Source organism: Myotis nattereri, assembly GCF_964212035.1.
Source record: "Myotis nattereri genome assembly, chromosome: 3".
NCBI lineage: Eukaryota > Metazoa > Chordata > Mammalia > Chiroptera > Vespertilionidae > Myotis > Myotis nattereri.
The window spans coordinates 73,680,304-73,706,141 of NC_138077.1; the positions used below are offsets into that span (position 1 = coordinate 73,680,304).

General features: G+C 38.8%; 1 protein-coding gene across 1 annotated transcript in view; it reads left to right on the plus strand.

Annotated features, from left to right (window-relative positions):
• CBLB (Cbl proto-oncogene B) overlaps nt 1-25,838 on the plus strand; it is a 246,578-nt gene that overhangs the window by 108,664 nt on the left and 112,076 nt on the right. Inside the window, exons 4-5 of the mRNA XM_081086562.1 lie at nt 3,582-3,728; nt 22,393-22,549. Coding sequence (XP_080942688.1) covers nt 3,582-3,728; nt 22,393-22,549 — 304 coding nt within the window. The remainder of the gene's footprint in view (nt 1-3,581; nt 3,729-22,392; nt 22,550-25,838) is intronic.

Here is a 25,838-nt window from a genome sequence, read left to right on the forward strand (position 1 = left end):
GTGTGACAGGGTACGGAGCCCCAACCCCCCTGATGGGCCCTGCTCTGTGTGTGACAGTTGGCAGCACCCCAACCCCCTGATTGGCCCTGCTCTGTGCGTGACAGCGGGTGGCACCACAACCTCTCCATCGACCCTGCCTTGAGTGTGACAGGGGGCAGTGCCCCAACCCCCCAATCGGCCCTACCCTGAGAGTGACTGAGGGTGGCATCGCAACCTCCTGATCTGCCCTGCTCTGTGCATGACAGAGGGCAGCACCCCAACTCCCCAATCGGCCCTGCTCTGAGCCCGACCAGGGGCTGCACCTAGGGATTGGGCCTGCCCTCTGCCACCCGGGAGCAGGCCTAAGCCAGCAGGGCTTTATCTCCTGAGGGTTCCCAGACTGCGAGAGGGCACAGGCCAGGCTGAGGGACCACCCCCTTCCCCCCAAGTGCACAAATTTTTGTGCATCGGGCCTCTAGTATATATATATATTCCATGGACACAGACAATAGGGTGCTGAAGGCCTGGGGCAGGGGTTGATGTGGGTTAGAAGGGGTCAATGGATGGGGAAGGGGACATATGTAATACTTTCAACAATAAAGATTTAAAAAATAAATAAAATAAATATAGTCTGTTATATGTGGAAAATAAGGTAACATGAAACTCTTGCATTAACATACAGTATGTTTAACAACTTGAATTTAAGTTGTTTTTAAAGACTAAGGCAAAACTCACTTTCATTGCCTTAGAATGCAAAAAGTCAAAGATTTGATAACTCATTTGCCAGAACAAGAAAATTAAACTACACATGTTTTATAATTAAACAGTGGTTAGATATATAGATACTAGTGATTACTAGAGCTTCAGGGCTGTAAATTATAAAGAGACAATGTTACTATTTCTGTTTTAAAGTTTAGTGTCTACATAGCCAGAGGGTCAAATATCCAAAATGGGTAATCATTGGCATTGTGCTTCAGACTTTAGATCTTAACAAATATAAATGGAAAACATTTGGATATGATTAAAGAACAAAGAAACAAGGGGATGGAGAACAACCAATTCAGAAAATATGAAACAGTTGGTTTGCCCTAATTATAGCCATCTTGATTTTTCTTTTTTCTTCTGTATGTATCAGTTGGAGTTTCAGTAGAAAATTAACCCTTTGCCTAATTATAGAAATAAATTTGGTGCAGATTTTCTAAAGTACTTTATGCTTTTCCCTAAACTCAGATTTCAAAAGTCAGTTGCAGTTTGTGTTGGCCACAGTGCTTTCCTTTGATATAGTTCAGCAGTTTACTTTTCATTTTCTAAGACTGAATTTCTTATATCTACAATCATCTAAATGAGGGTGTGTTGACATAAATGAGAAGATCAAAGATTCAACTAATTGAAGAAGTTTCACATTTGAATTAGTCAGAGTTGTACGGAAATGTGGCTGAATCTAAGCAAATGATGAAACATTATGCATAATGATAATGATTTTGCAGATTGTTTATTGTTGCTAGTCAAGCACTAAAATAAGGTCTAAGTCCTGACCCTTCTTTTCCATGAATTTTCTCATAGCTAATAAAGGTTATGAAAATTGGGACATTTTGGTTTTCCAGTAGAGATGAATTTATTGAGATGTAGATTACTTTATACTTGATTGCTTGCTTTTCATTCTTTTTCCACTTTTTATCACAAGTACCTTCATTTATTCTGTATTCATATCACATAAAAAGTTACATACTTCTTTTGTAATAAACTATTTAGAAAGGGTCATACCCATTGACTTTATTGACAGGTGTATATTATATGATCTCGTTGGTACCTAACATGTTTATTTTTGCTTGTTATTTGAGAGTCATTAAATACAGACACATAAGTAAAAAAGAGAAAAAAGAACCAAAACTTTCAGTGTCAAGGTTTTGTTGAAAGATTGTAGGATTTTATATACATTCCAGATTTGATAGCTTTCTCTGTTAATTTTCCTCTGTATTTACTTTTAGTCCTGAAATAATTATTGTGCCCCCAACTCCTACCCTTCAGACCCCTCAACAGGCACACAAATGCAGCTGAAGCTTCAAAATGGAAATGTTGTATATTTATCTATTGAATGCATAAACAGGAATATAAAGAAACAAGGTCACTTCAAAAAATTTTGATTTACATACACTCTGGCTGGAGGGATTGTTGTCCTATGCACCATAAGGTTGCAGGTTTGACTCCCAGTCATAGCACACACCCAGGTTGTGGGTTTGATCTCTGGGTGCATACCAGAGGCAACGGATGGATGTTTCTCTCTCATCTCTCTCTCTCTCTCTCTCTCTCTCTCTCTCTCTCTCTCTCTCTCTCTCTCTTTCTCTCCTCCCCTCTAAAATCAATTAAAAAAACAACAACATACATATCCTTGGCTGAGGATTAAAAAATGATTAATATTATTAAGGTTTAAGCTTATGAAATGGTAGGAAAGAGTGCAGATGATACTATTATTTTGAAATATGAGTCATACTTTATATTATGTCTTAAATCATGTCAAAATCTCCAGAACTTAACCTGGACATTAGGATAGAGACAGTATCTCCATTTCCCTTGATTCCAAACCATTTTAATTCATTTTGGCTCCCCATTTCTTGTGTGCATTTTTTAATCCTCTCCCAAGGATATTTTTCCATTGATTTTTAGCGAGAGTGGAAGAGAAAGAAAGACAGAGAGAAATATCAATGTGAGAGAAAGACATCGATTGGTTGCCGCCTGCATGAGCCCCAACCAGGGCCCGGGCCAGGGAGAAGCCTGAAACCAAAGTTTGTGCCCTTGCCTGGAATTGAACCTGGGACCCTTTAGTCCACAGGCCTATACTCTGTCCATTGAGCAAACTGTCCAGGGCAAGCACCCCATTTTTTATAGCAGGAGCTCTTAACAAGGGGAGTACATGAGAATTGCTCAAGGAGCTTCTAAAATATGCACATATTTGGAACCCATCATCAAAAACTCTTACTTTTTCATAGGAGTGGAAAGTGTATTTGACAAAAAACTTTTTCATTATTTCAGATGCCTCTGTGTCATGTTCCAACCAAATATTCTCATCCTGTTTCATGCCATTTCCTCCACTCATCTTCTGTTCTTCTCTAGCCATGCTAAACATAGGTATTTTATAAACAGTTTTATTCCACATCTCTGTGCTTTTGTACATGTTGTTCCTACTCTCCTGTTTTCTCCATTCTAAGTCCCAAATCTGTCAAACAAATGCTTATCTTTCTAGATTCTCCTCTAATGACACGTCTTTCCTTACTCCCCCATGTTGAAATAGCCAGTCTGTATTTAGCATTAATATCTCATTACTTTTTTCGGTGTCCATCTCTTCCGTTAAATTCATGTAATTTATTTTGTTCTTGTTTATGTTAAATGACTATATGGATTAGTAAGTGAAAAGCCTGTTAGGAATTGAAATGTACAACTTTTTATGCTTATTATTTTTTAAGGTCATTATTAAATAGAGTTTCATGATCAACCACCAACACCTAGGTGGATACTGTATGTAATTTTATTTTTCATAATATATGGTACTATTTAAACATATATATTTATTTATTTTTCTTTTTTTTACCCCCTTTTGTCTACAGGCGAAATCTCACAAAACTGTCCCTTATCTTCAGTCACATGCTGGCAGAAATCAAAGCAATCTTTCCCAATGGGCAATTCCAAGGAGATAATTTTCGTATCACGAAAGCAGATGCTGCTGAATTCTGGAGAAAGTTTTTTGGAGACAAGTAAGTAAAAATCATTTTCTAGTTTGGCTCCATCTTTGAAGAATGACTTAGTCCTTCCTCCATTTTCATATGGTATAGATTTTAGTTAGTAGTTTGAAAATTTACTTGAGTGTTTTTGATAAGTATTTTGATTGCTTATTTTTCTGTTCAGTGACCACAAGTATACCTCAATAACTGAATAGTTTTATTTTATTACCAAGTAAATATCAGTTATACAGCATTTATTTCATGATCATTCATTGAGTTAGTTTGCTCTAAGAAGTAGGCGTATGTAAAAGAGTTTCTGTACATGAGATGCTCATAACTTTTTATAATTTAGTAAACACACAGGACATATGTACAAAATAAGAGACAAAAAAGATAATTATGAAGATGGTGTTATTAGTTGTTCTGACAGTTTAGCGGGGAGAGGTGCTTCAGAATTTCAGGAGTCAGAGGCTGCTTCCTAAAGGAAGTGGTGGTTAAGCTTGGTTAAGGTCTGAAATCCAGGTGGGAGGAGGCCTTAGAACCTTGATTCAAGCTTTCTTTGTATCATTGCACAGAAAGGACATATGTGTAGTAAACAAGGAATATAAGTAAGATAAAGATGTTTTCCTTTAGGTACTTCCTGCTCAGACTCAGGTGAGTGTGGTAAATAATAGGAGTTAGATGTTTGAAGCCAGCATAACTTAAAACTTACAAAATTTAAAAAGAATTTGTTGGGAATTCCCAGTAGGTTGATCAATACCTGAACATCAGGAGGCAAATGTTTTCTTCTGTAACCTTTGAAGGGTCCCTTTGATGAGAGTGCACATCAGAATGTCCTTGAATGTAGGCAGGACCCCAGCTGAGTATTCAGGAGGAAGATATTGCTTACACATGGATTATTGTTTTCATCCTGTAGTTAAAGGCCTATGTTTATACACTAACTGCGAAATGAGACATATAAAATGTTGGTATATGCTTTTGGTAGTCTTAGTTCTCTGATGCTGGTGAATTAACTGTAATATTGTCCTTGTTTTTTTCTTTAGGAAGTGCTATGTTTATCTATAGTTACCACCATGATTAGAATATACTTACAAAAGCAAAGCACATTTTATTACATACATAATTTTTGGGCTTTGAGATTGTGAAAGTCTTTTTCCCACTTCTTAAATACAATATATTTTGCATTATTTTTGGCACTAAAGGAGGAAATGCCACTATTGTCATTACTAGGGACATTCTGTAGTCCAGAAATCTAGCTATTTGCAATTCTCTGATATCCAGTCACAAATGAGGAATTAAAAAAGAAATGAGAATAACAGCCAAGAATGTATTAATTACATATTTGTGAGTAGTAGAAAGGAGAAAGGTGTTGAGGAGTTCTGAGAGAAAAAGAAGATTTCTTGAAGTTACAGTTCAAATGTCAATACTGAGAAGATTTCTGGAAGTCACAGTTCAAATGTCAATACTGAGCCTAATGCAAATTGTTTGGTTACCTTCAAAATAATTCTCATCTTAACATTTTAAGAAAATCTATAGGACAAATTGTGGTATTTCTTTTTGAAAACTGAAAAATTTAGTGAGTCATGAAATTACTTGTCAAAAGGTCAGTAAAAACTGGAAAGATTGCTCACACATTTTTCAAGAGAGGAGTTTGTTTTGTTGGCACCTTAAGCCACAGAGCATTATGCATTTGAGACATCTTTATTTCCCTTTATTTATAGCCATAGACATCAAGGAGCTGAAGTTTCTGTTCAACTGCTACATGAGTGAAAGTGCTACTAAATTAAATGGGATTTCTTGAAATACCGATTAAATACTCTCTCTACCTCCCAAATCCTTGCACTTACATCTCCTGTCTTCACTTATTTAAGAAGCTGCTTAGTTTTTCTTTAACATTTTTACTTTTGGGATGAGAGCCAAAGTTAAAACTCCTTCTGGAATTCTGATATAGTTCTGTAGTCATCAAAATTAATGATTCTTTTAATAGATCATTGGAGAAACCATCTTTATATTCTCTGTGGGTTTTTAGCTTGTCGTTCCACAATATTTTATTGAACGCAAGTGAACAAATGAATGAATGATATAGCCTTTCAAAAGGTTAAATTCGTTTATCTTCCTTATGCTCTGATACTAGTTTGCATTTCACATAATTTAGTTCTTGCATGGAAGCATTCCTGTCATTTATCATTTATTCAGCTTTCCATTGAGGTCACGTGAGAATTCTTTTAATTGCCCTAACTAGCACCTTTGAACTTAAAGCAGCATTTTTGCCCCAGACTGAACCATTGAGGGGTTAGTTCCAAAAACCAGCCAAACAGATTATGATTTTTATAAAGCAGCTTTTAGCTTAAGGAGTATTGTGACTTTTTACCCCCAAAAGAACTATCAGTAAGAACAAATTAAGATTGACTTAAAATTGGGAAAAAACTATTTTTCAAAGGACATTGTAAAACTTCTACAGGCAATTTTAGGATTCAGACCTTATAAAAACAGGCAGCAGACATAAAATCTTTAGGTGTCATGCCTAATGCTTACTTTCTCTGCTTCTCAACCTTTTTGAAGTCATGGCAGGGCCCATCTCCCTGCTCAGGACCCACGCTCAGCTGTGCAGAGACCTGCCTGCTTGAGGTCCTGAGGGGATCAGTAGAACATGTTGTGTTAGGGTAAACTGGTTGGGGAGTTCTGTATTTGTTAGACTCTTATGCAAATGGATTGAATGTTTTCATAGTCAAGTTCTGCTTTTGCTTACTTAGTCATTGATCAGGAGATGGTAGAAATATGTAGGAAAAGAGAAGTGACATTATTGAATAAACTAGAGGCCTGGTACATGACATTCGTGCACTCAAGGGGGTCCCTCAGCCAGAGCTGCACCCTCTTGCAGTACGAGAGCCCTTGGGGGACATCCTTAGTGCTGCAGAGGAGGCGGGAGAGGCTCCTGCCACTGTGCTCGACAGCCATGAGCCCGGATTAGGACTTCTGGCTGAGCAGCGCTTCCCCTGTGGGAGCACACTATCCAGCAGGGGGAAGCTCCTGCATTGTGCGTCTGCCCCCTGGTGGTCAGTGCGTGTCATAGCGACCGGTTGTTCCACCATTCGGTCGATTTGCATATTACCCTTTTATTATATACTAGGGGCCCGGTGCACGAAATTCGTGCACTGGGTGTGTGTGGGGGGGAGTGTCCCTCAGCCCAGCCTGCCCCCTCTCACATACTGGGAGCCCTCTGGCGTTGATCCCCGTCACCCTCCAATTGCAGGATTGGCAGGGGACCCTCATTTCCCCCCATCACTGGTTCTGCCCCCAGCCCAGGCCTGATGTCTCTGGCCCAGGCATCAGGCCTGGGCAGGGGACCCCCAGACCCCCCCCCGATTGCTGGCTCTGCCCCTTGCCCGGGCCTGATGCCTCGGCCAGAGGCGTAGACCCCCATCACCCTCCGATCGCCTGATCGGCCCCTTGCCCAGGCCTGACGCCTCCGCCAGAGGTGTCAGGCCTAGACAGGGGACCCCCATCTCCCCCTGATCACTGGCTCTGACCCCTGCCCAGGCCTGAGGCCTCTGGCCCAGGAATCATGCCTGGGCAGGGGACCCCCATCTCCCTCTAATCGCTAGCTCCACCCCCCGCCCAAGCCTGACGCCTCTGACCCAGGCTTCAGGCCTGGGCAAGGGGACCATCATATCCCCCCAGTCCCCGGCTCCGCCCCCCACCCAGGCCTGATGCCTCTGGCCCAGGCATCAGGCCTGGGCAGGGGACCCCCAGCTCCCCGCGGTTGCAGGCTCTGCCCCTGCCTAGGCCTAATGCCTCTGGCCTAGTTGTCTGGCTCAGGCAGCGGGGGGCGCCGCGATCGCGCGGGCTCCACCCCGCCCCTGCACGACGCCTCTGGCTGAGGCGTCTGGCTCGGGCAGCGGGGACCCGCAGCTGCAGCAGCCCTGCAATCGTGGGCTCCGCTTTAGGCCCAGGCAAGGGACCCCTAGCTCCTGGGACTGCCAGCTTCGACCTTGCCCAGCTCCCATAGCTGGCTCCACCCCTACTTCCTGCTATCACTGGCCAGGGCAGAAAAGGCACCTGATTCTCTGATCATGGCTGGGGGGCAGGGCAAAGGCGGCCCCAGGGCCGCCTTTGCCCTGCCCCCCAGCTCTTAGCTCCCCCCTGGGTTTCCAATCACTGTCAGTGGCAGGGGACTTCTTCCTGCTTTCCCTTTCGCCTCCCTGCATTGTGCCTACATATGCAAATTAACCGCCATCTTGTTGGCAGTTAACTGCCAATCTTAGTTGGCGGTTAATTTGCATATAGTCCTGATTAGCCAATGAAAAGGGTATCGTCGTACGCCAATTACCATTTTTCTCTTTTATTAGAGTAGATGATGATGATGTGTCTAAATTCTGCAAAATGAGGCCAATAGAAAACTGAATCTTTGTACTGTAGATTAATAATTTGTAATCTAGAAACTTTAGCATTAAGTTTCAAGAAATGTGTTACTAGCTTTTAAAGGAAAGACACATTAATATATTAGACTCTGGTGACATCATTTTTCTAAGAAGGTCAGATAGCAGTTACTGGGATACTCCTACTAAGTACTTTTGACATTGTGGAGATTCAGACATGCATTTCTAACCAAATTATAATTCAACAAGAACCTTGGATTCTAACTCCTGAATATTCTTATATGTCCTCTCTTTCCCATCTTTGCTTCAAGTTCTGTTCTTCAATTTCAAATTCAGATTCTTTTCTGACTTTGTGGTGGGTCTTCCTGTCTTCTGTAACAACCTATCCAGTTGTTTTTCTTAGTGAGACCAGCGACCTTTCTAAAAAGTAGAACTAATCATTCTATTTTGTTTTCCTGAAGTACTTCTATAAATCCGTATTGATTCTGGGTTAAAGTCTAAAATCCCATTAACTTGAGAAACTTTAGGAACTAACCTTTCCAGCTTCATCTTTTTGTACCCAGCTCATCCTCAAAGAAATAAACTATCCATCACTCTACACTTATTTCCTAATGTGCGTCTTCTCCCCCCCACCCCAACTCTCCTATCCCCCCACCTGATTGTGTTTGTTTCTCTTTTTTGCATTTACTGGGTGGGAAACCAGTTTCCCATGATCTACCCAGTGTTGCCACTTTGAAAGCTTTCCTTGACTATGCTAATCTAAGGTGGACACCCTTGCTCTGCGCTTCCAGATACCCGTGCTCGCATCTGTCATACTAGACCACAGTGGACTTCTGAGATGTTTGCATTTCCCCGTAGACCAGGAGGGTTCCTTGAAGGCAGGAACGGTGCCTTACTCATTTTCCTTTTCTCAGAGCCTGGCACATATCCTGGTATGTGTAGGCACTAATAAATGTTACCAGACTGTATAAATAATTGAATGGGTAGGTGGATGGGTGATATATATTTCTGATCAATATTTTCAATGACTTTATTCTCTACAAATTGTTGTTTTTATCATCAGTTCCCAGAGTTCTACTCCCTGAATGCCTCTTTCCCTCTTTTTTACCATCCTGGATTTTGACACCCTTCTTCAAATCTAGCTTAGAAATCCCCCTATTGTGGTTGTTCTCAATAATGTACACCCTATTATGCATTCAACTTTAATTACTCCATGCTTTGTGTTCCTATTATGTTTTAAATACATCTATACTATTGAATGTTTATTATATGGGTCTTTCCACTTGACTATGAAGTACTTACTGATTTTTTTATTCAGAAATTAGTGAAAAAAATTATTAGAGTTATATGTTGAACTCTGTATTTATTGCTTTCATACAAGCTAACCCTATTTTTAATATAATGTTGAATCATTCTTTAAATGGTTATTGAATTAGTCCTTTTGGTATTGTAGTAGACTTAGCAGTGATAGTTGAGTTCCTGGCATATTTTTCCAGCATTTAGGTTCTCTCTTCCTTTACTTATGTCCTCCTGTTCTTGAGTGAAGTGGATTATTTGGCTCTTTCCTGACACATCAGCAATTGTAGGTTTCTGTGTCCTTACTCTTATTGCTCTTTTTTAGTGAAAATTTTTATAATCTTTGTCAACAGAGTTATTACTAATCTTTCAGTGTTCACCTCACTATGGTTCTCTCCTTATTGTTGTTACTAGATATCTTTTTTAAACTCTTCTAAGCTCTTGCTTAGTCCCTGACATTATTTTTGTTGTTTCATTAAGATTATTTGTATAGTTATCTTCTTGTTAGACTATAAGCTCCATGAAATCAGGCTTATTTATTAATCTTTGAATTTCCTGAAGTAGCTCAACACAGTGTCTCATGTTTAGATTTTCAGAAACTGTTCATTTAATTGAAATGAGTTAAGGACACATGCCCTGGTTGTGGGCTCAATCTCCAGTATTGGGCGTGCAGGAGACAGCTGGTTGATGATTCTCTCTCATCATTGATGTTTCTATGTCTCTCTTCCTCTCCCTTTTGTTCTGAAATCAATAAAAAAAATATATTTTAAAAAATAAATAAAATTGTATGTATCCCTGTATAAAAGTAGGGTAGAATGTAAGGAACTGTCCTGTTAACCAGGGGCGGAGATCTATTTAAAGCTCAGTTCATTGCCTCTACCTTTGATTTCCTGGGGAAGTGGTATGGACCTCCTTTGGTTTCCTGTATTTTCACTTTTAACAAGAGACAAAGGACAATGGTTGCTTTACCTTTCCAATGAGTGAGATGCTTGTTTTTCTAGCATATTAATGATCAGTTTTCCCTCTAGTCAAACAAGAGGCAACTTAGTCATATTTAATTAAAGGAGGGGTTGCACAATAGAAATTAAGGACTTTTACAAGGAAACTGCAGCAAGAGCTCTAGAGAGCAAGGGGAAAAAAAACTAAAATAGAACTCGAGGAGTGCATTTCAATATTTCTATTTAGTCAAATATTATTACCTGTTTTTTTAAAAAATCAAGGTATCTTTATGTCAGTGAGGAAAATAAAATTATAAGTCTGTTTTGTTCAACTCATCCTAACATAGATCCTAGATATAAAAAGAAAATAAAATGCCAAATTATAATTTTCTGTCTTTTAAGAAGTATGTATTTAATTTTAGGAGGACAGTATATTAAAAAATGATAGATACTTAAAATCACTTTGTCCCATTAGGAAAGTTCCTGAGGAATTATTTACTAGACTGGTCAAGAATGCTCAGGCCCGTGGAGGAGCTGGTATTGTGTGTGGGTTGCACAAATGCTAATGAAGAGTCTAGCAGTCTATTCAGTAGAGAATGTGATCTTTGGAACTGAATTGTTCTGGTGTCTGCTGTAGAGAAAGATGCAACGTAACTTCAAGGTTATATAATTGCCATTCATTTTCCCCACTTCCCCTCCTTTTTTCCTTCTCTCTCTAGTTGAGCCCTGCAATAAATGACATTTACCTCACTAAATCACCAAGATTTAGGTTCTGGTTCTCATTTTTAAAATCTCATTTTATTAGAACGAAGCATATGTTTAGAGAATGGACACAGTTTAGCTAAGCTCACAAGCTGATCTGTAACTCTGTAACCAGAGTAATGTTTTTTGTTTTGTTTTTTTTAATTTACCACGATTAATGCCACTCTTAGGCAGATGAGGGTACTTGTGTCACTGTAGATAAATTATATGTGGAGCCATATCATATCCAGAACATTTCTTGGTGAACATGGAAATCAGTATAAGAATTGCCTGCCTCTAGGACTAAAGTAATTGTTATTCTCTCTCTTGGACTTTGCTCTGAAAGACTTGTCCATTTTTGCCCTGTTGGACTACCTTTTCCATATGCAAAGTTGCATTTTTTTAAACTTTCTTTGGAGGCCTGAGAAAAATGGGGACCATTGATTGGTTTTAAGTGGGTCACTATTGCTGAATATGGATAATGAATTTGAGCAGTGGTTTCTAAACCCATTCCAATTGAATCATTTATTACTAAGAACTTTTTGAGAATATCTGCCTGCCTGTCAGTCTCTTATTAAATTAAAAAAATAACGACTTTCATAGCTGAAAGCTTTAAAAAAAAAAAGGGTTTAGTGAGCCGTATGCTATTCAATATGGGACCAAGTTCTAGGGCAAAGCCTAAACCACAGTAGCATGGCTAGGTAGAAAAGACAAACATGTCCATTGTCTTAGAAATGATTGTTACATTGTACATTTATATTTTGGAGAGGAAAAGTATAAGTTGTGTGGAAAAACTTATATTGGTTATAGATAAGGGGAGTGGGAAAATGTGGATTAGCGCAGTTTTATAATAGGTGCAAAATCTGTAAGAAATACTAATTTTTGTTGTTGTTGTTAATCCTCACCCAAGGACATTTTTTTTTTTTTTTTTTTTGCAGCCATCAAAAGGAATTTTAATATCTTTAGATACTATGGAGTGATTCTCACAGTATTTTTTTTCTTTTTTCTTTAAAATAAATCTTTATTGTTCAGATTTATACAGTTGTTCCTCTTTTTTCCCCCCATAGCTCCCCTCCACCCAGTTCCCACCCCACCCTCTGCCCTTACCCCCCGCCCCCATTGTCCTCATCCATAGGTGAATGATTTTTGTCCATTCTCTTCCCAAACCCCCCACACCCCTTTCCCCCTCCCCGAGAATTGTCAGTCCACTCCCTTTCTATGCCCCTGATTCTATTATATTCACTAGTTTACTCTGTTCATCAGATTTTTTATTCACTTGATTTTTAGATTCACTTGTTGATAGATGTGTATTTGTTGTTCATAATTTTTATCTTTACCTTTTTCTTCTTCCTCTTCTTAAAGAATACCTTTCAGCATTTCATATACTACAGGTTTGGTGGTGTGGTGATGAACTCCTTTAGCTTTTTCTTATCAGTGAAGCTCTTTATCTGACCTTCAATTCTGAATGATAGCTTTGCTGGATAAAGTAATCTTGGTTGTAGGTTCTTGGCATTCATTACTTTGAATATTTCTTGCCACTCCCTTGTGGCCTGCATAGTTTCTGTTGAGAAATCAGCTGACAATCGTATGGGTACTCCCTTGTAGGTAACTGACTTTTTTTCTCTTGCTGCTTTTAGGATTCTCTCTTTGTCTTTTGCCCTTGGCATTTTAATTATGATGTGTCTTGGTGTGGTCCTCTTTGGATTCCTTTTGTTTGGGGTTCTCTGCGCTTCCTGGACTTGCAAGTCTGTTTCTTTCACCAGGTAGGGGAAGTTTTCTGTCATTATTTCTTCAAATAGGTTTTCAGTATCTTGCTCTCTCTCTTCTTCTGGCACCCTTCGGATGTTGGGACACTTGAAGTTGTCCCAGAGGCTCCTTACACTATCTTGATATTTTTGGATTCTTTTTTCATTTTGCTTTTCCGGTTGGGTGTTTTTTACTTCTTTGTATTTCAAATCTTTGACTTGATTCTTGGGATCCTCTTGTCTGCTGTTGGATCTCTGTATATTATTCTTTATTTCAGTCAGTGTATGCCTAATTTCTAGTTGGTCCTTTTTCATATCCTCAAGGGTCTCACTAAATTTATCGGCGGTTTCTAGATAATTCTTGAAAAACCTTATAACCGTGGTTTTGAACTCTATATCCAGTACTTCGCTTTCCTCCATTTCTGTCATTTGTGATTTGTTTCTTTGTCTCCGCATTTTTTATGCTTCCCTGTGTTGATAGAGTGGCTTTCTGTGCTAGGTGTCCTATATGGCCCAGTGGCTCAGCCTCCCCAATTACCTGGGGTGGACACTCTTGGTGCACCCCTTTGTGGGCTGTGTACACAGTCTTGTTGTAGTTAAGCCTTGATTGTTGTAGGTATCACTGGGAGGAATTGACCTCCAGGCCAATTGTCTGTGGAATCAGCTGTGTCTACAGTGGGAGAAATCCTGTGCTGAAGACACCCTTATGGGGCAAGACATGCTTCAAGTGGGGCTTTGGTGCTCACTGAGTCTGCCCCCTGAGTGTGTCCCTTATGGATCTGCGGAGTTGTAATCTGGATGGTCGCACTCTGACCACTGGGTACACTGGCTCTTGGGTCTAAGGAGGTGCTAATTTAGCCTCTGCCTGAGGCTACCCAGCAGGAGCTACAGCGAGATCTGCAGGTTCCTCTTCCTTACTTGGGTTTTGGAGGTGCCCAGATGAGGCCCAGCTATGAAGCAATGCAAGCTGCTGTGAGGCCTCGGTCCTTCTTTTGGATGTTCTGGGTCTTTCTGACCCAGCTGCAGTTTGTTAGGTAATTTTAGATCTCAAAGAGCCAGGCCCATTCATATGCAAAAGCCTCTGCGCACAGCTTGGGTGGGTCAGGGTCTCAAGGAATCAACAGGGTGGAGCAAACAGCTATGGCTGATCCTCAGTCCTGCTCTAAGAGGTCCCGGATCTCAGTGCCCTGTAATCGCTGCAAGCACCTCTGAGAGAAAGCCGCCCTCAAGTTCCACCGGCTGCCAGACAGTCCTGTTTCTCCCCGTATGAATCTGGGTCCCCAGAGACTCGCCCGGAACTGGAGTCAGGGCCATTGGGAGCTTGTGCCTCCCTTCCGATTGCAAAAGACACCGGCGTCCTCCATTGCCAGCCCCTTTCCACACGCGCTTGAGCTTCCGTACCCCTGCACTTTACTTCCGCAGCTCCTCTGAGTCTCAGTGTGCTTTTGTCTTTCCTTCTAGTTGTAGAATTTCCACTCAGACAGCCTTTCTGTGGTTCTGGATGATGTCTGTTTTGTCTTTTAGTTGTATTTTTGAAGTGGTTGTGCGAGGCAGCAATTTCAGGTGTTTACCTATGCCGCCATCTTGGTTTCTCTCCCAAGGACATTTTTTTCCCATTGATTTTTAGAGTGGAAGGGAAGGAGGGAGGAAAAGGAGAGAGACATTTTGATTGGTTGCCTCCTGTACTCGCCACTGGGGCCAGGATGAACTTGCAACCCCAGTATATCCCCTTGACTGGGAATCACACCCATGACCCTTTGGTTGGTGGTCTGACACTCTAATCTTGGACCACACTGGCCAAGGCAGAAATACTACTTCTGATTGGTCATAGCCTACAGTTCTGAAAGTTTATGCATGTGCAGGATGCTGTGGCAACCTGGTGGTCATTACAGAAGTTGATTCAAAGTTCTAGCACATATTCAGGAATGTGAGTAGTCTTTATTTAATTGGCCTACGGCTATCACATGAGGTTATTGAGAAAATCAGGAATAATGTTAAGCTATTTTCCTTGTTTTTGTAATCTTGTAAAAAATGTTGGATTCTAAATTTAAGTTTAGAAATGGTAAAATGAGAATACTTGTCCATTATACAGAGATATAATGCTTGACTTGTAATATAGACAAAATGTTATGAACTTTTTTGACAGAGGAAAATATCTATCAGAAATATCCAGCATCTGTGTCTTTCTGTATGAGAGTTGGGCATTTTCACTTTGAGGAAGAATAGTTAGATCTAATTACGCCTCTCCTTGGTAACCATGGTTATCATCCTGTCCATGATTAGTTAATTGTAAGGGGACTGTTTGACTAGGGAGGTTTTGATATCATCTTTCTGTGGGTTACTGGAAACAGTTGTTTTTCTTAGTGATGGAAAAGCAAGAGCAGTAATAGCCTGTTAAAAAATCTATTTGCATGTCCTTTAACAAATAGTCATAACAACAACAACAAAAAAAGATTGGATTTAAGGAATAACTATATGTAAAATACCAACACATGTAGGAGTCACAGAACTAATATTTTGCTTCCATAATGAAAATAAAAATATCAAATATCTTTTGAATGTTCCATTATCCTTAGAACAAAGCTAGTCCTCAATTTAAAGGTACTGACACTGAATATACCTTTGTTGATCAAGATGAATTCAGATGACATTGAAAATAAATGGGTTAATAGAGAGAGAACAGGTTTTCATTTTGTTTAAAGTCAAGATGACATTTTATGTCCTTGAGCTGGAAGGGATTTTAGACAGCTACCACCATCACCACCACCTCAGCAACAACACATATATCATGATTTCCTTATTTATAGTATGGCAGGTACTTTGTCCTTTCCCACATTCCTTTCTCTCTTTTTAATCTTAGATTTTTTTTTTAATGTCAATTTTTAAAAAGTTTAAAGTTTAATATACATACAGAAAAGTACACAAATCAGAAATGTAGGGTGAGGAATTTTTATGAAGTGAGCACACCAGTGTAAATGCCACCTATAAAAGGTAATAACATATTATTATCTGCAGTGTAGAATCCACCTTCTCCCAACCCTTCATTTCTTCCCATGCATTCACTGCTTGTCCATGGTATCCTAACTTCTGTCAACATGAAATCATATAGTTGAAATCATGTAATTATACTCTTTCAAAAAAATATGGCTTCTTTCACTCTTTATTATGTTATGGAATTCATCCACGTTCATGCATGTAGCTACAAGGTCATTTATCCCCCATACCCTATACCCTTTTCTGCTGCCCGCCTCTCTCCCACCCCCGCTCTGGTAATCTCCATACTGTTGTCTGTGTCTATGAGGGTTTTGTTGTTGTTTGTGGGTTTTTTATTTTGTTTTGCTTTATCCCTTCACCTTTTGCACCAGTATGCAACCCCCCTCCCTTCTGACAGCTGTCAGTCTCTTCTCTATACACACTGTCTTAATTAACTTCAAGAGTATAAACTTATCAGTGTTGTTTTTATTTATGACTGGCTTGATTATTCTTGGCTCTTGACATTTTCCTATTAAGTTTCGAATTGGCTTTTCAGTTACCAGCTGTAAAATTATCTTTTAGAATTTTTGATTTGGCTTATATTAAATCTAGGAATTATTTTGGTGAGAATTAACATCTTTTCGGTGTTGAATCTGCTAATTTATTCTATGAGTTAAAAATAAAACTTGTGGCCTTTTTTGAACTTGTGATTTCATGAAAATATTTTGCCTTTCTTTGGGTATCAATTTCCTAACATTTTTGTCTTTATTTCCTTATACTTTTATCTTAAAACTGTAGAATGTTCCAATAAGTGTTATATTACTTTGTGTCTTATATCTGTCTGTAAGTGTGTATGTATGTTCATATTGTGGCTTCCCTTATCTTTTATTAGCTTTATTCCTATTTATTTGAAATTTTCAAATGCTATTGTAAAAGTCAAGTATTTTTAAGTCTTATTTTCTAGCATGTATTGTTTATATATAGAAATGCAACTAATATTTATGTATTGTTCTTGTATTCAGCAAGCATGTTGAAGTCTCTTGTTGCTTCTCATAGTTTAATCTGAAAATTCTTCTGTAGTTCCTACATAAAACACCATGTCATAAGAAAATACTATTCTTATTTTTTTAATTTATTCTCCTAATGATTCCATAATATATTTTAAAATGGTTTTAGTATATCTTTTTTTCTTTAAGCTATCAGAGCATATTAGAAATTAGAAAAAATAAGGTAATCGCTGATAATTCTACCACTGTTCATTTATCGTCACTTAAAGTCTGTGTTGATCTCTGCAGACATTCTAGATAGTTTGTACCATCGGATCATAAAGGACATATAATTTTTTTAAATGCTATTTGCATTTAATATTAGGCCACCAGCACTTTTCCATGTCAATAAACATTTTTCTACATACTTATTAATTGCTATAAAATATTCTAATCTATGGATATATTATGTCCTATGATTTTTCTATTATGAAAAATACTGTGAAGACACTTATGAATGAGTCTTTGTACTGCTGTGTGTGTGTGTGTGTGTGTGTGTGTGTGTGTTTGACATAATTTTCTTAGGTGAAATCCCTAGAAGTAGGCTCTTGAATTCAAATGTATAGCCTTTTGAAACTTGCTGTCAAATTCCCTTCTAGAAATGCTGTGTAAATTATGATTCATTCACACCAGAAGTACACTAAAGTTCCTGTTTCCAAACACCCTGGCCTTTGTTGAGATTCACACCTTAAGTATGTGATTTCCCCCCATGTGAGATAAAAATAAAACCTATGCTCTTTTTGAACTTGTGGTTTCATGAAATTGTTTTGTCTTTCTTTGGGTATCGATCTTCTAACATTGTTGTCTTCCGTATACTTTTGTATTAAAACTGCAGTATCTTCAAAGTAGAAGATCTAATACCCCTCTCCACTTTTAAGGAGGAGGAGATAAGCCTCGAAGGTCAAGTGACTTGTCAGTGGCTGGTCTGCTGACCTCATTGCAGTTTTGTTTCTGTGTATCAATTTGGTCCTATTTTCTCTGAAAGGACACTCAGTTTTCAAGATTTTAAAATAGAATTATTTTGTTTTTATAATAGACCAGCATCCATTATCTAATAACAGAATTATAATATAGCCTTATATTTATCAAGTTTCTGTCTCTCCTGACATTATATGAACCTACTATCATTTTTTAAAAAGTCATCAAAGATTTCTATGTAGTAGGCGAATGGTAGGTAGTACAGTCAAATGTCTAGACTCCTTCTCTGTGAAACACCCTCATGAAACATTCCCTTGACTTCCCAGGACACAGTTTAATGTGAAAACACAACTTTTAGTTGCATACTTCATTTGTCTTGGGAAAAGATAAATAAAATGCAATTTCTGTTCTCATGTATCTCCATCCATGGCACATGCATCCTTTTCTGTGATAACCTTGGCACATGCCACACTATAATTTATTTAGAAGTCTTTTCACCTATTAGTTTGTGAATTTATTTATATTTCCTTTCAGAATCTAGCACAATTCCTGACATATGTAAGGTCTTTTTTGGGCAAATCACTTAACCTCTTTAAGCCTCAGTTTTTCTATCTGTATCATGAAGTTAAGTATGTGTCTCATAGTGTTACTTTTTCAAACTCAAGTTGTATATATAAAGAACTTAACTTGGTGATTGGCAGATTATAAGTAAGCCATCGCTAAATGGCAGCTCTTATTCCTATTGGAAGTCTAAAGATCTGGAAATCATACTATTATTACAAGTATCTGGCTCCTATTGGTTTGTATTCCATTCTTTGTGGATTGACTTGTGCTTTGCAGTGGATTTGAAAGTTAATTCAACTTGTGGTTGATAATTATAAGTGGTAAAAGGACAGATTAAAATATTCTGTATTGATGAGATATTAAAGCTTAGATGGCATTAGCATGTCCTCTCTTTCTTTTCCTTTTCTTCCTCTTTCCTTTTCCTCGGTGTCAGTTAGCACACTGATATTGTTGTGTATTTGTAAGACAATTCACCATTAATGTTTTTTTCTCACTTTCTTCATCTCTCAGGAGAGAGGTAGTAGAAACCACCACTCTGTCTTGTTGCTACAGTTTAATTTAAAGATGGGAAAAGTCACCTTCCCTCCTGTTCCCCAAGATACATCAGGAATTAATGTGGTAGCAACTTGAAATCCTCTTTGGAAAGTTTAGATTCTTAGTATAACAGATTTAAACAAAATTTTAAAAGTTGTCATTGTACTCTGTTTCTGTTTTTCACTCATGATTCCTCCCCTCCCAACCATTCCCCCCATCCTATCCCTATGATGGGTATTTGGCTCAGCTGATCAAAGGAAGAGTATTTGTTATACAAACTTCTGTGTATAGTAGTTAACCAAATATTGCCCTTCTTAATTCCTGTTACTTCTTAATTAAAATTCTAGCAAATGCTTGTTTGAACATTAGGTTTATCACAAGTGAATTATGAAAAAGTCTGATTTACCCAAGTATTGTGGAAATATAGCTTGCCCCTTTATAAATTTCTAGAGGCCCGGTGCAATTTGTGCACTGGGTGGGTGTCCCTCAGCCCAGCCTTCACCCTCTCTAATTTGGGACCCCTTGGATATCCCTCTCACAATCCAGGACTGCTGGCTTTCAACCGCTCAGCTGCCTGCCTGACTGCCTGATCACCCACTAATCACTCCCCTGCCAGCCTGATCAACACCTAACTGCTCCCCTGCCAGCACGACCTCCCCTAGCTGCCCTCCCCTGCTGGCCCGGTCACCCCTAACTGCCCTCCCATGCTGACCTGGTATCCCCTAACTGCCCTCCTTGCAGGTCTGGTCCCCCCCCCCTAACTGCCCTCCCTCCCCTGCAGGCCCAGTTGCCCCCGGCTGCCCTCCCTTACCAGCTTGGTCACCCTCAACTGCCTCCCCTATAGGCCTGGTCCCCTCAAACTGCCCTCCCCCACAACTGCCCTCCCCTGGCAGCCCGGTCACCCCTAACCTCCCTGTTGGCCTGGTTGCCCCTAACTGCCCTCCCCTGCAGGCATGGTTCCCCCCAACTGCTTTCCCCTGCCTGCCTGGTCGCCCCCAACTGCCCTCCCCTGCCAGCCTGGTCGCCCGCAACCCTCCCCTGCTGGCCCGGTCACTCCAAACTGCCCTCCCCAGCTGGCCCAATTGCCCCCAACTGCCCTCCCCTTTCCTCTGGGCCTGGTTGCCCCAGCTGCCCTCTCCTGCTGGCCCAGTCATCCCCAATTGCCCTCCCTTGCTGGCCTGGTCACCCCTAACTGCCCTCCCCTGCAGTCCTGGTCCCCCCAAACTGCCCTCCTCTGCTGGCCTCTCTTGCTGGGCTGATCGCCCACAATTGCCCTCTCCTGCCGACCATCTTGTGCCTATGTGGGGGCAGCCATCTCGTGTGAGGGTGTGATGGTCAATTTGCATATCACCTCTTTATTATATAGGATTATTCCAAAGTGCTATGTTAAACTACAATTTTAGAAATTTGTTCATTTTTAAAAAAATAATTTGCTTTGGGAAATCATTGGTTATTCAAAAGAATTATGATCTGCAGGTACCTTAAATATTGGGGTGAGGATTTTTTTTATAATAATATTATTAACAGTGTCTATTTAGTCAATTTATTTTTATACTTTATTTACAAGACACATTTTTTAAAGATCTCTATACAAAAGATAAAACATATTCCATTCTTAAATCAGTAGTTCTTTAATTTTTTTTACATTGAATTTTTTTTACATTGAATATCATGGCTCATGTCCCTTTTGTGTGTTGAATATTTAGAACTTTAATATGGAAAAGGAAAATGTGCTTCTTAGTTGTCACTACTTCTACTATAACTGTAATGAAGCTGGACAAGTGCATATTTGCACTTCACTATAAATCCATAGCCTTCTAATATTATCAAAAGTTTTCCTTGTTCTTTTAAAACAGCACCATTTTGGTAACCTTAATCAGAGCCTGATGCATGTTTCTTCTAAATAGTGTCTGATGTGGTGTTTCTCTTCGGTACTCTGTGGTTTCCTGTTTTTTTTCATACATAGAGAAAAAGCTTTTGATGTATTCAGGCTTATATTTTTTTCTTTTAATGTTATAGCAAACCTAAACTTTCTTGTGACTGCAGCATGGTATTGTAAGCCTCGCTCCATTCATTTATTCATTTTGCCACAGACTGCTCCTTCTATGGAATTCCTCCAGCATTTCCTTAAGCATTCTGCCTCTACGTATATTCCTTTGCATTACAATCTTACTTATACCCTGAAAATGTGCTCTTCAAGGAGGGAGATGATATTTTGTATTTGTATACTTAGATTTCTGCACAGAAATATGTCTTGCCTTAGCAATTAATAGATACACTAGACCAGTGACTTTGAGCGTGTTGTCCTCAGAACAGCAGCACCGGCATCTTTTGGGAACTTGTTAGAACTGGAAGTTCTCAGACCCCACCCCAGTCATCTTGAATCAGAATATCTTGAGTTGAGGGTCAGCAATTTCTGTATTACCAATCTCTTTAATAATTCTGATGCATGCTCAAGTTTGACCACCACACAGTAGATACTTACTGAATGAATATGAAAGTTGTACATTTGTGGTGATGCTTTCCAGGAGGATTGGTACAGGATGTAGCCAATTTAGTCTGTTCTGCTTGAATCTTATTTCTCAAGAGATACTGGTAAAGAAAAGCCTAAGATTTAAATCTATGCAATCTTATAAGAGGGTATGTATAACCTTTATGCTGTCTTATTGTGAAAATTGCAGCTTTCAAATGTTAAAAATACGATTTCTTTCTTCCACCTATTCAGGAGTAGGTATTTAACATCCCCAAAGGAGAAACTTAACTAAGGAATGATTAATGAGTATTACTTATTTTCATGGTTGGGAGGATGTGGGTGAGTGTTGGAGACTGGTCAGATAGAGATAGGTTGGGAGACTTTTCCGTGGCTACCATTCTATGCTGTTCTAAATTTTTCAACCATGTCAGTGCATTACCTAAAACAATATTTGATACATATATTAAATATAAATAAATTAGTAAGTGTTTAATAAATAAAATTCTATGTGATAGACATGTGTGGTTGGTTAAAAATATTAAGATTTCATTTTGTGTTACTATGAAAGGTTAGATAACATGCTTTTTTTCCTCTACAGAAAACTTTGGGTGATGGCTGAAATGTCTTAATGACGTTTCACCTTGTCTTTCTCAAGATGGTAGATAAATGGTGCAGTGAACAAAGGATTCTATTATATGAACCCATTGTCTTGTAATTATTTTAAGAAAATAAATAGAGGGGGGGAATTTAACTCGATTCTAAGTTACAATAATCTTATATACACAAAGAGTTCAGACATACAGGACTTTGACCTAATGCCTTCTTTCACATGTATTTATAGAAATATCTTGATAGCCAAGGACTGTTTGAGAGAAAAATTGATTTAGATTTTAGTCCTATTCGTAGCAATTGAAACATAATCCAGCTAGCAAAACCCATTGCATGTGTTCTGAGTTATGGGTAATATTCTTAACTATTTGTCTTTTAGTACAAATGCAGTTATATTAATGTTATGATGGAATTGTGTGTTCAATGGAAGGTATGTCTTAAATGACACTTGATTCAATTACTCATTTTTTTTCTTGCGCAGAACTATCGTGCCATGGAAAGTTTTCAGACAGTGCCTTCATGAGGTCCATCAAATTAGCTCTGGCCTGGAAGCAATGGCTCTAAAATCAACAATTGATTTAACGTGTAATGATTATATTTCAGTTTTTGAATTTGATATTTTTACCAGGCTATTTCAGGTAAGTTTCCATTTGCTTAATCCTTCCCTCTTTTGTATGTGTGTACAGTACTTATGTGATTTTGTGTGCACACATGTGTCTGTGTCTCTCTTTCACAAATACGTGCACACATACACAAGCATATTGGAAATAGTCTATAATTTTAAAGTCAGTCATTGATGATACATTTTGGTCTTTGCTGTAAGTGTAGAGTTTGTTTGGACTACCAGGTGTTGAGAGCCTAACAGTTGCTTGTTAGCTTTGAGAAGATTCATGCAAAAGAGCTTTGTTTTGAATTCCTTATTTGGTTTCTCACTTTACTGGTTAGTCTTTTTGGTCCAATAACTGATATAATGCAACTTTTATGGGTGGGCATCTGCTGGGGCCATGGTCGGCAAACTGAGGCTCACGAGCCACATGCGGCTCTTTGGCCCCTTGAGTGTGGCTCTTCCTAAGCCTTAGGAGTACCCTAATTAAGTTAATAACAATGTACCTACCTATATAGTTTAAGTTTAAAAAATTTGGCTCTCAAAAGAAATTTCAATCATTGTACTGTTGATATTTGGCTCTGCTGACTAATGAATTTGCTGAAAACTGTGCTGGGGTTTTATCCCAACTTCTCTCCTTTTCCTCCCACTTTCATTGGGTGAGAAGGTAAAAAGTAAACTTGGAAATAAATAGCAAATTTATCCTGTTTAGTATAGGCAGTTACTCTGTGTACTGTTTTACCAATTGCTTTGCTCATTCAGTTGTAGTTTATAAACATCTTTGCATGTTAAAAAATATTTCATCAGTATAATTTTCAGTGTTCAGTTGCCACATAATATTTCATCAATGTAATAGGGCATTTAACAAATATCTGTTTTGAAAAATGAAGTCTTTTCCCCTTGTTTCTCCCTAATATATATGATTTGAGGTTAACCTTATCTTGTTTATTGTGGATTTTTTTTAATTAGTCCTTTATAATTGTCTTCACATAACTATTCAGAGAAGCAGGTATCATATGAGGGAAGCTGGACACTATCATTTTATTCTTTTATATGTCTTAATGGAATTTTCCTAAACATGAATACCTAAAATTTGTTTTTAATTTGGCCCTACCATCTATGGGATTCAATTTAAGTAGTCATAAAATGAAAGAGTCCCACCTAAAATCTTTCTGATAAATTATATAGTCAGTGAGATAATTTGATCAGAAATCAGGCTTGCTTATAATCTGATGCAGTTTCTTATTATTTTAGTCTTAGTTGGATTTATTCTTTTTGAAACCAGCTTTCAACAAATGTTAAGAGTACAATATTGGTTTTTGTGTTTGCCATGTTATAAGTATTTTGCTTCTGTGATTTATGACTCTGCTTTGCAGTAGCCTGCAAGGATCGGGTGACTGATTCATGTAAGAAAACAAGATTGGGAGGGATTAACTTTCAATCTATGAAAGAACCTGTTAACAGAAGGCCAATTAACTCTGTCAGCAATACTCATAGAATACATTTTACTTCATTACAATTTTAAAGTCATAATTCTGCCTAGGCATATAGGATAAGAAATTAGATCAATGACTACAGAAAGCGTGCTTTTGCTTATTTTCAATTTACTGCAATTTCCTGATTATTCCCCTGGTATATATATGTAGGTGTCAGCTTATATGATTTTAAGATAAATTTTGGGAAAAGGTTGTGTTTCCTGTTATTGACATTTTATAATGGAACCTCTCTTTTCTTTAAAGGTTTCTGATAATTTTCCAAATACTTTAGTTAGAATTCTAAAGACATTCTAAATAGCAGGAGCTTTACCTCGTCCACTTGTGAAGGAAGAGAACAAAGGTTATTTTCATACATTAAACCTGTTTATTGTGGGAAGAGTGTGTTTTTTGGGGGGGAACCTGGATGACTTTGTTAGTGTGGATGTTAAACACTAGACTAACTCAGTTATGTATTAAAAGTATGCGGGCAACTTAATGTTGAAACACTTAGCCAAATTGCTATTTAATATGTGCACATATCCTCCTATATAATAAAGAGCTAATATGCTAATTAGACCGGACAGCAGAATGACCATCTGGACAACCTTCTGGACGAAGCCAGGGCTGAGAGGGCTGATGCAGTCGGGGCTGCAAGGGCTGGGCCCCTGGCACAAATTTCATGCAGCGGGCCTCTAGTTTGCTTATAAGCTGTTTTGCTTTAAAACAGCTCAAGTTATCTTAATGTAGTAAGATAATGTATTCATGCCATCGGAATGGAAGAGGAAAGGAATCTTTTTAAGCAGAGCTACTGTGACAAGTTTTAGATAAAACCAAACTTTTCCTTGTGGACCATAGAGTGCCTCATTCCTTTTAAGACACATAACTACAGAAGTAGCTAATGAACTGACATTAGCCCCTATAGATTTCTGAGATAGTTTGCTTCTTTTGGTTTTATTATTCAAATGAGTAATCATACATGTAACTTAAGATAAGAAAAAAATGGTTCTATGAATACCAAAATGGATTTTAACTTTTACTGATCTTTTCTTTTTATACAACTTTAAAAATTGAGTAATAATTTTAAGATGTAATTGTGTACTCTATATGAAAATGTAGGTTTGTGAATACTGTCGCTGCATGAACCAGTATTTCTTCTGCAGCTGTGCTATGCTGGCTAATTGGCAGTGAATTCTTCTAGCTCTCAGTTGTTGGATGTGAGGTATTTAGCAGAGTGGAATCTGAAAGTGGGCAAGGTACCCTCTCAAGATGGGAGTCAGAAACTGAGAAGTAGCAGAAGGGTTTGAAGGAGCGGAGGCTAGGAGATGAAGTTGAGAATGACTAGGAAATGAGAGAAGAAAGCTGGATGCTTGTTAGCCTTTCTTCCTCTCTTTCCTCATTCTGTTCTTCTGCCAAAACTGGGACAAACGCTGGGGAGTCACAGAAAAGAACTTGCAATGGCTACCTTCCATATTTCTTCCTCTTTCTTCTGCCTTGAATCTTCTCCTCTCAGGTAGTTCAGAAATGGATTGGCAGGTACTAAAGTCCTGGGATGGAAATACAGGGTTTTGCTTCTCTCTTCCCCCTCCCTGGGACTGCTGTTCCCCTTCTCCCTCAATTTCCGCCACTACTAGAAAAGACTGGTTGCTGAGAAATGGAGCGATATATTTGAGGACAACAGGGTGATGACTGAGTGATTTGGGGGATATACAATGGAATATATAGCATCAATGGAATAGGGAGAAAAATAGGAGGAAAATCACTCGTTATAGCAAATAGCAAGAAGAAGTATCCGGGCAGACCAGCTGAGGCCCCTCTTCCAGCGCAAGTTGTAACTTAGTAAAGGGCTGT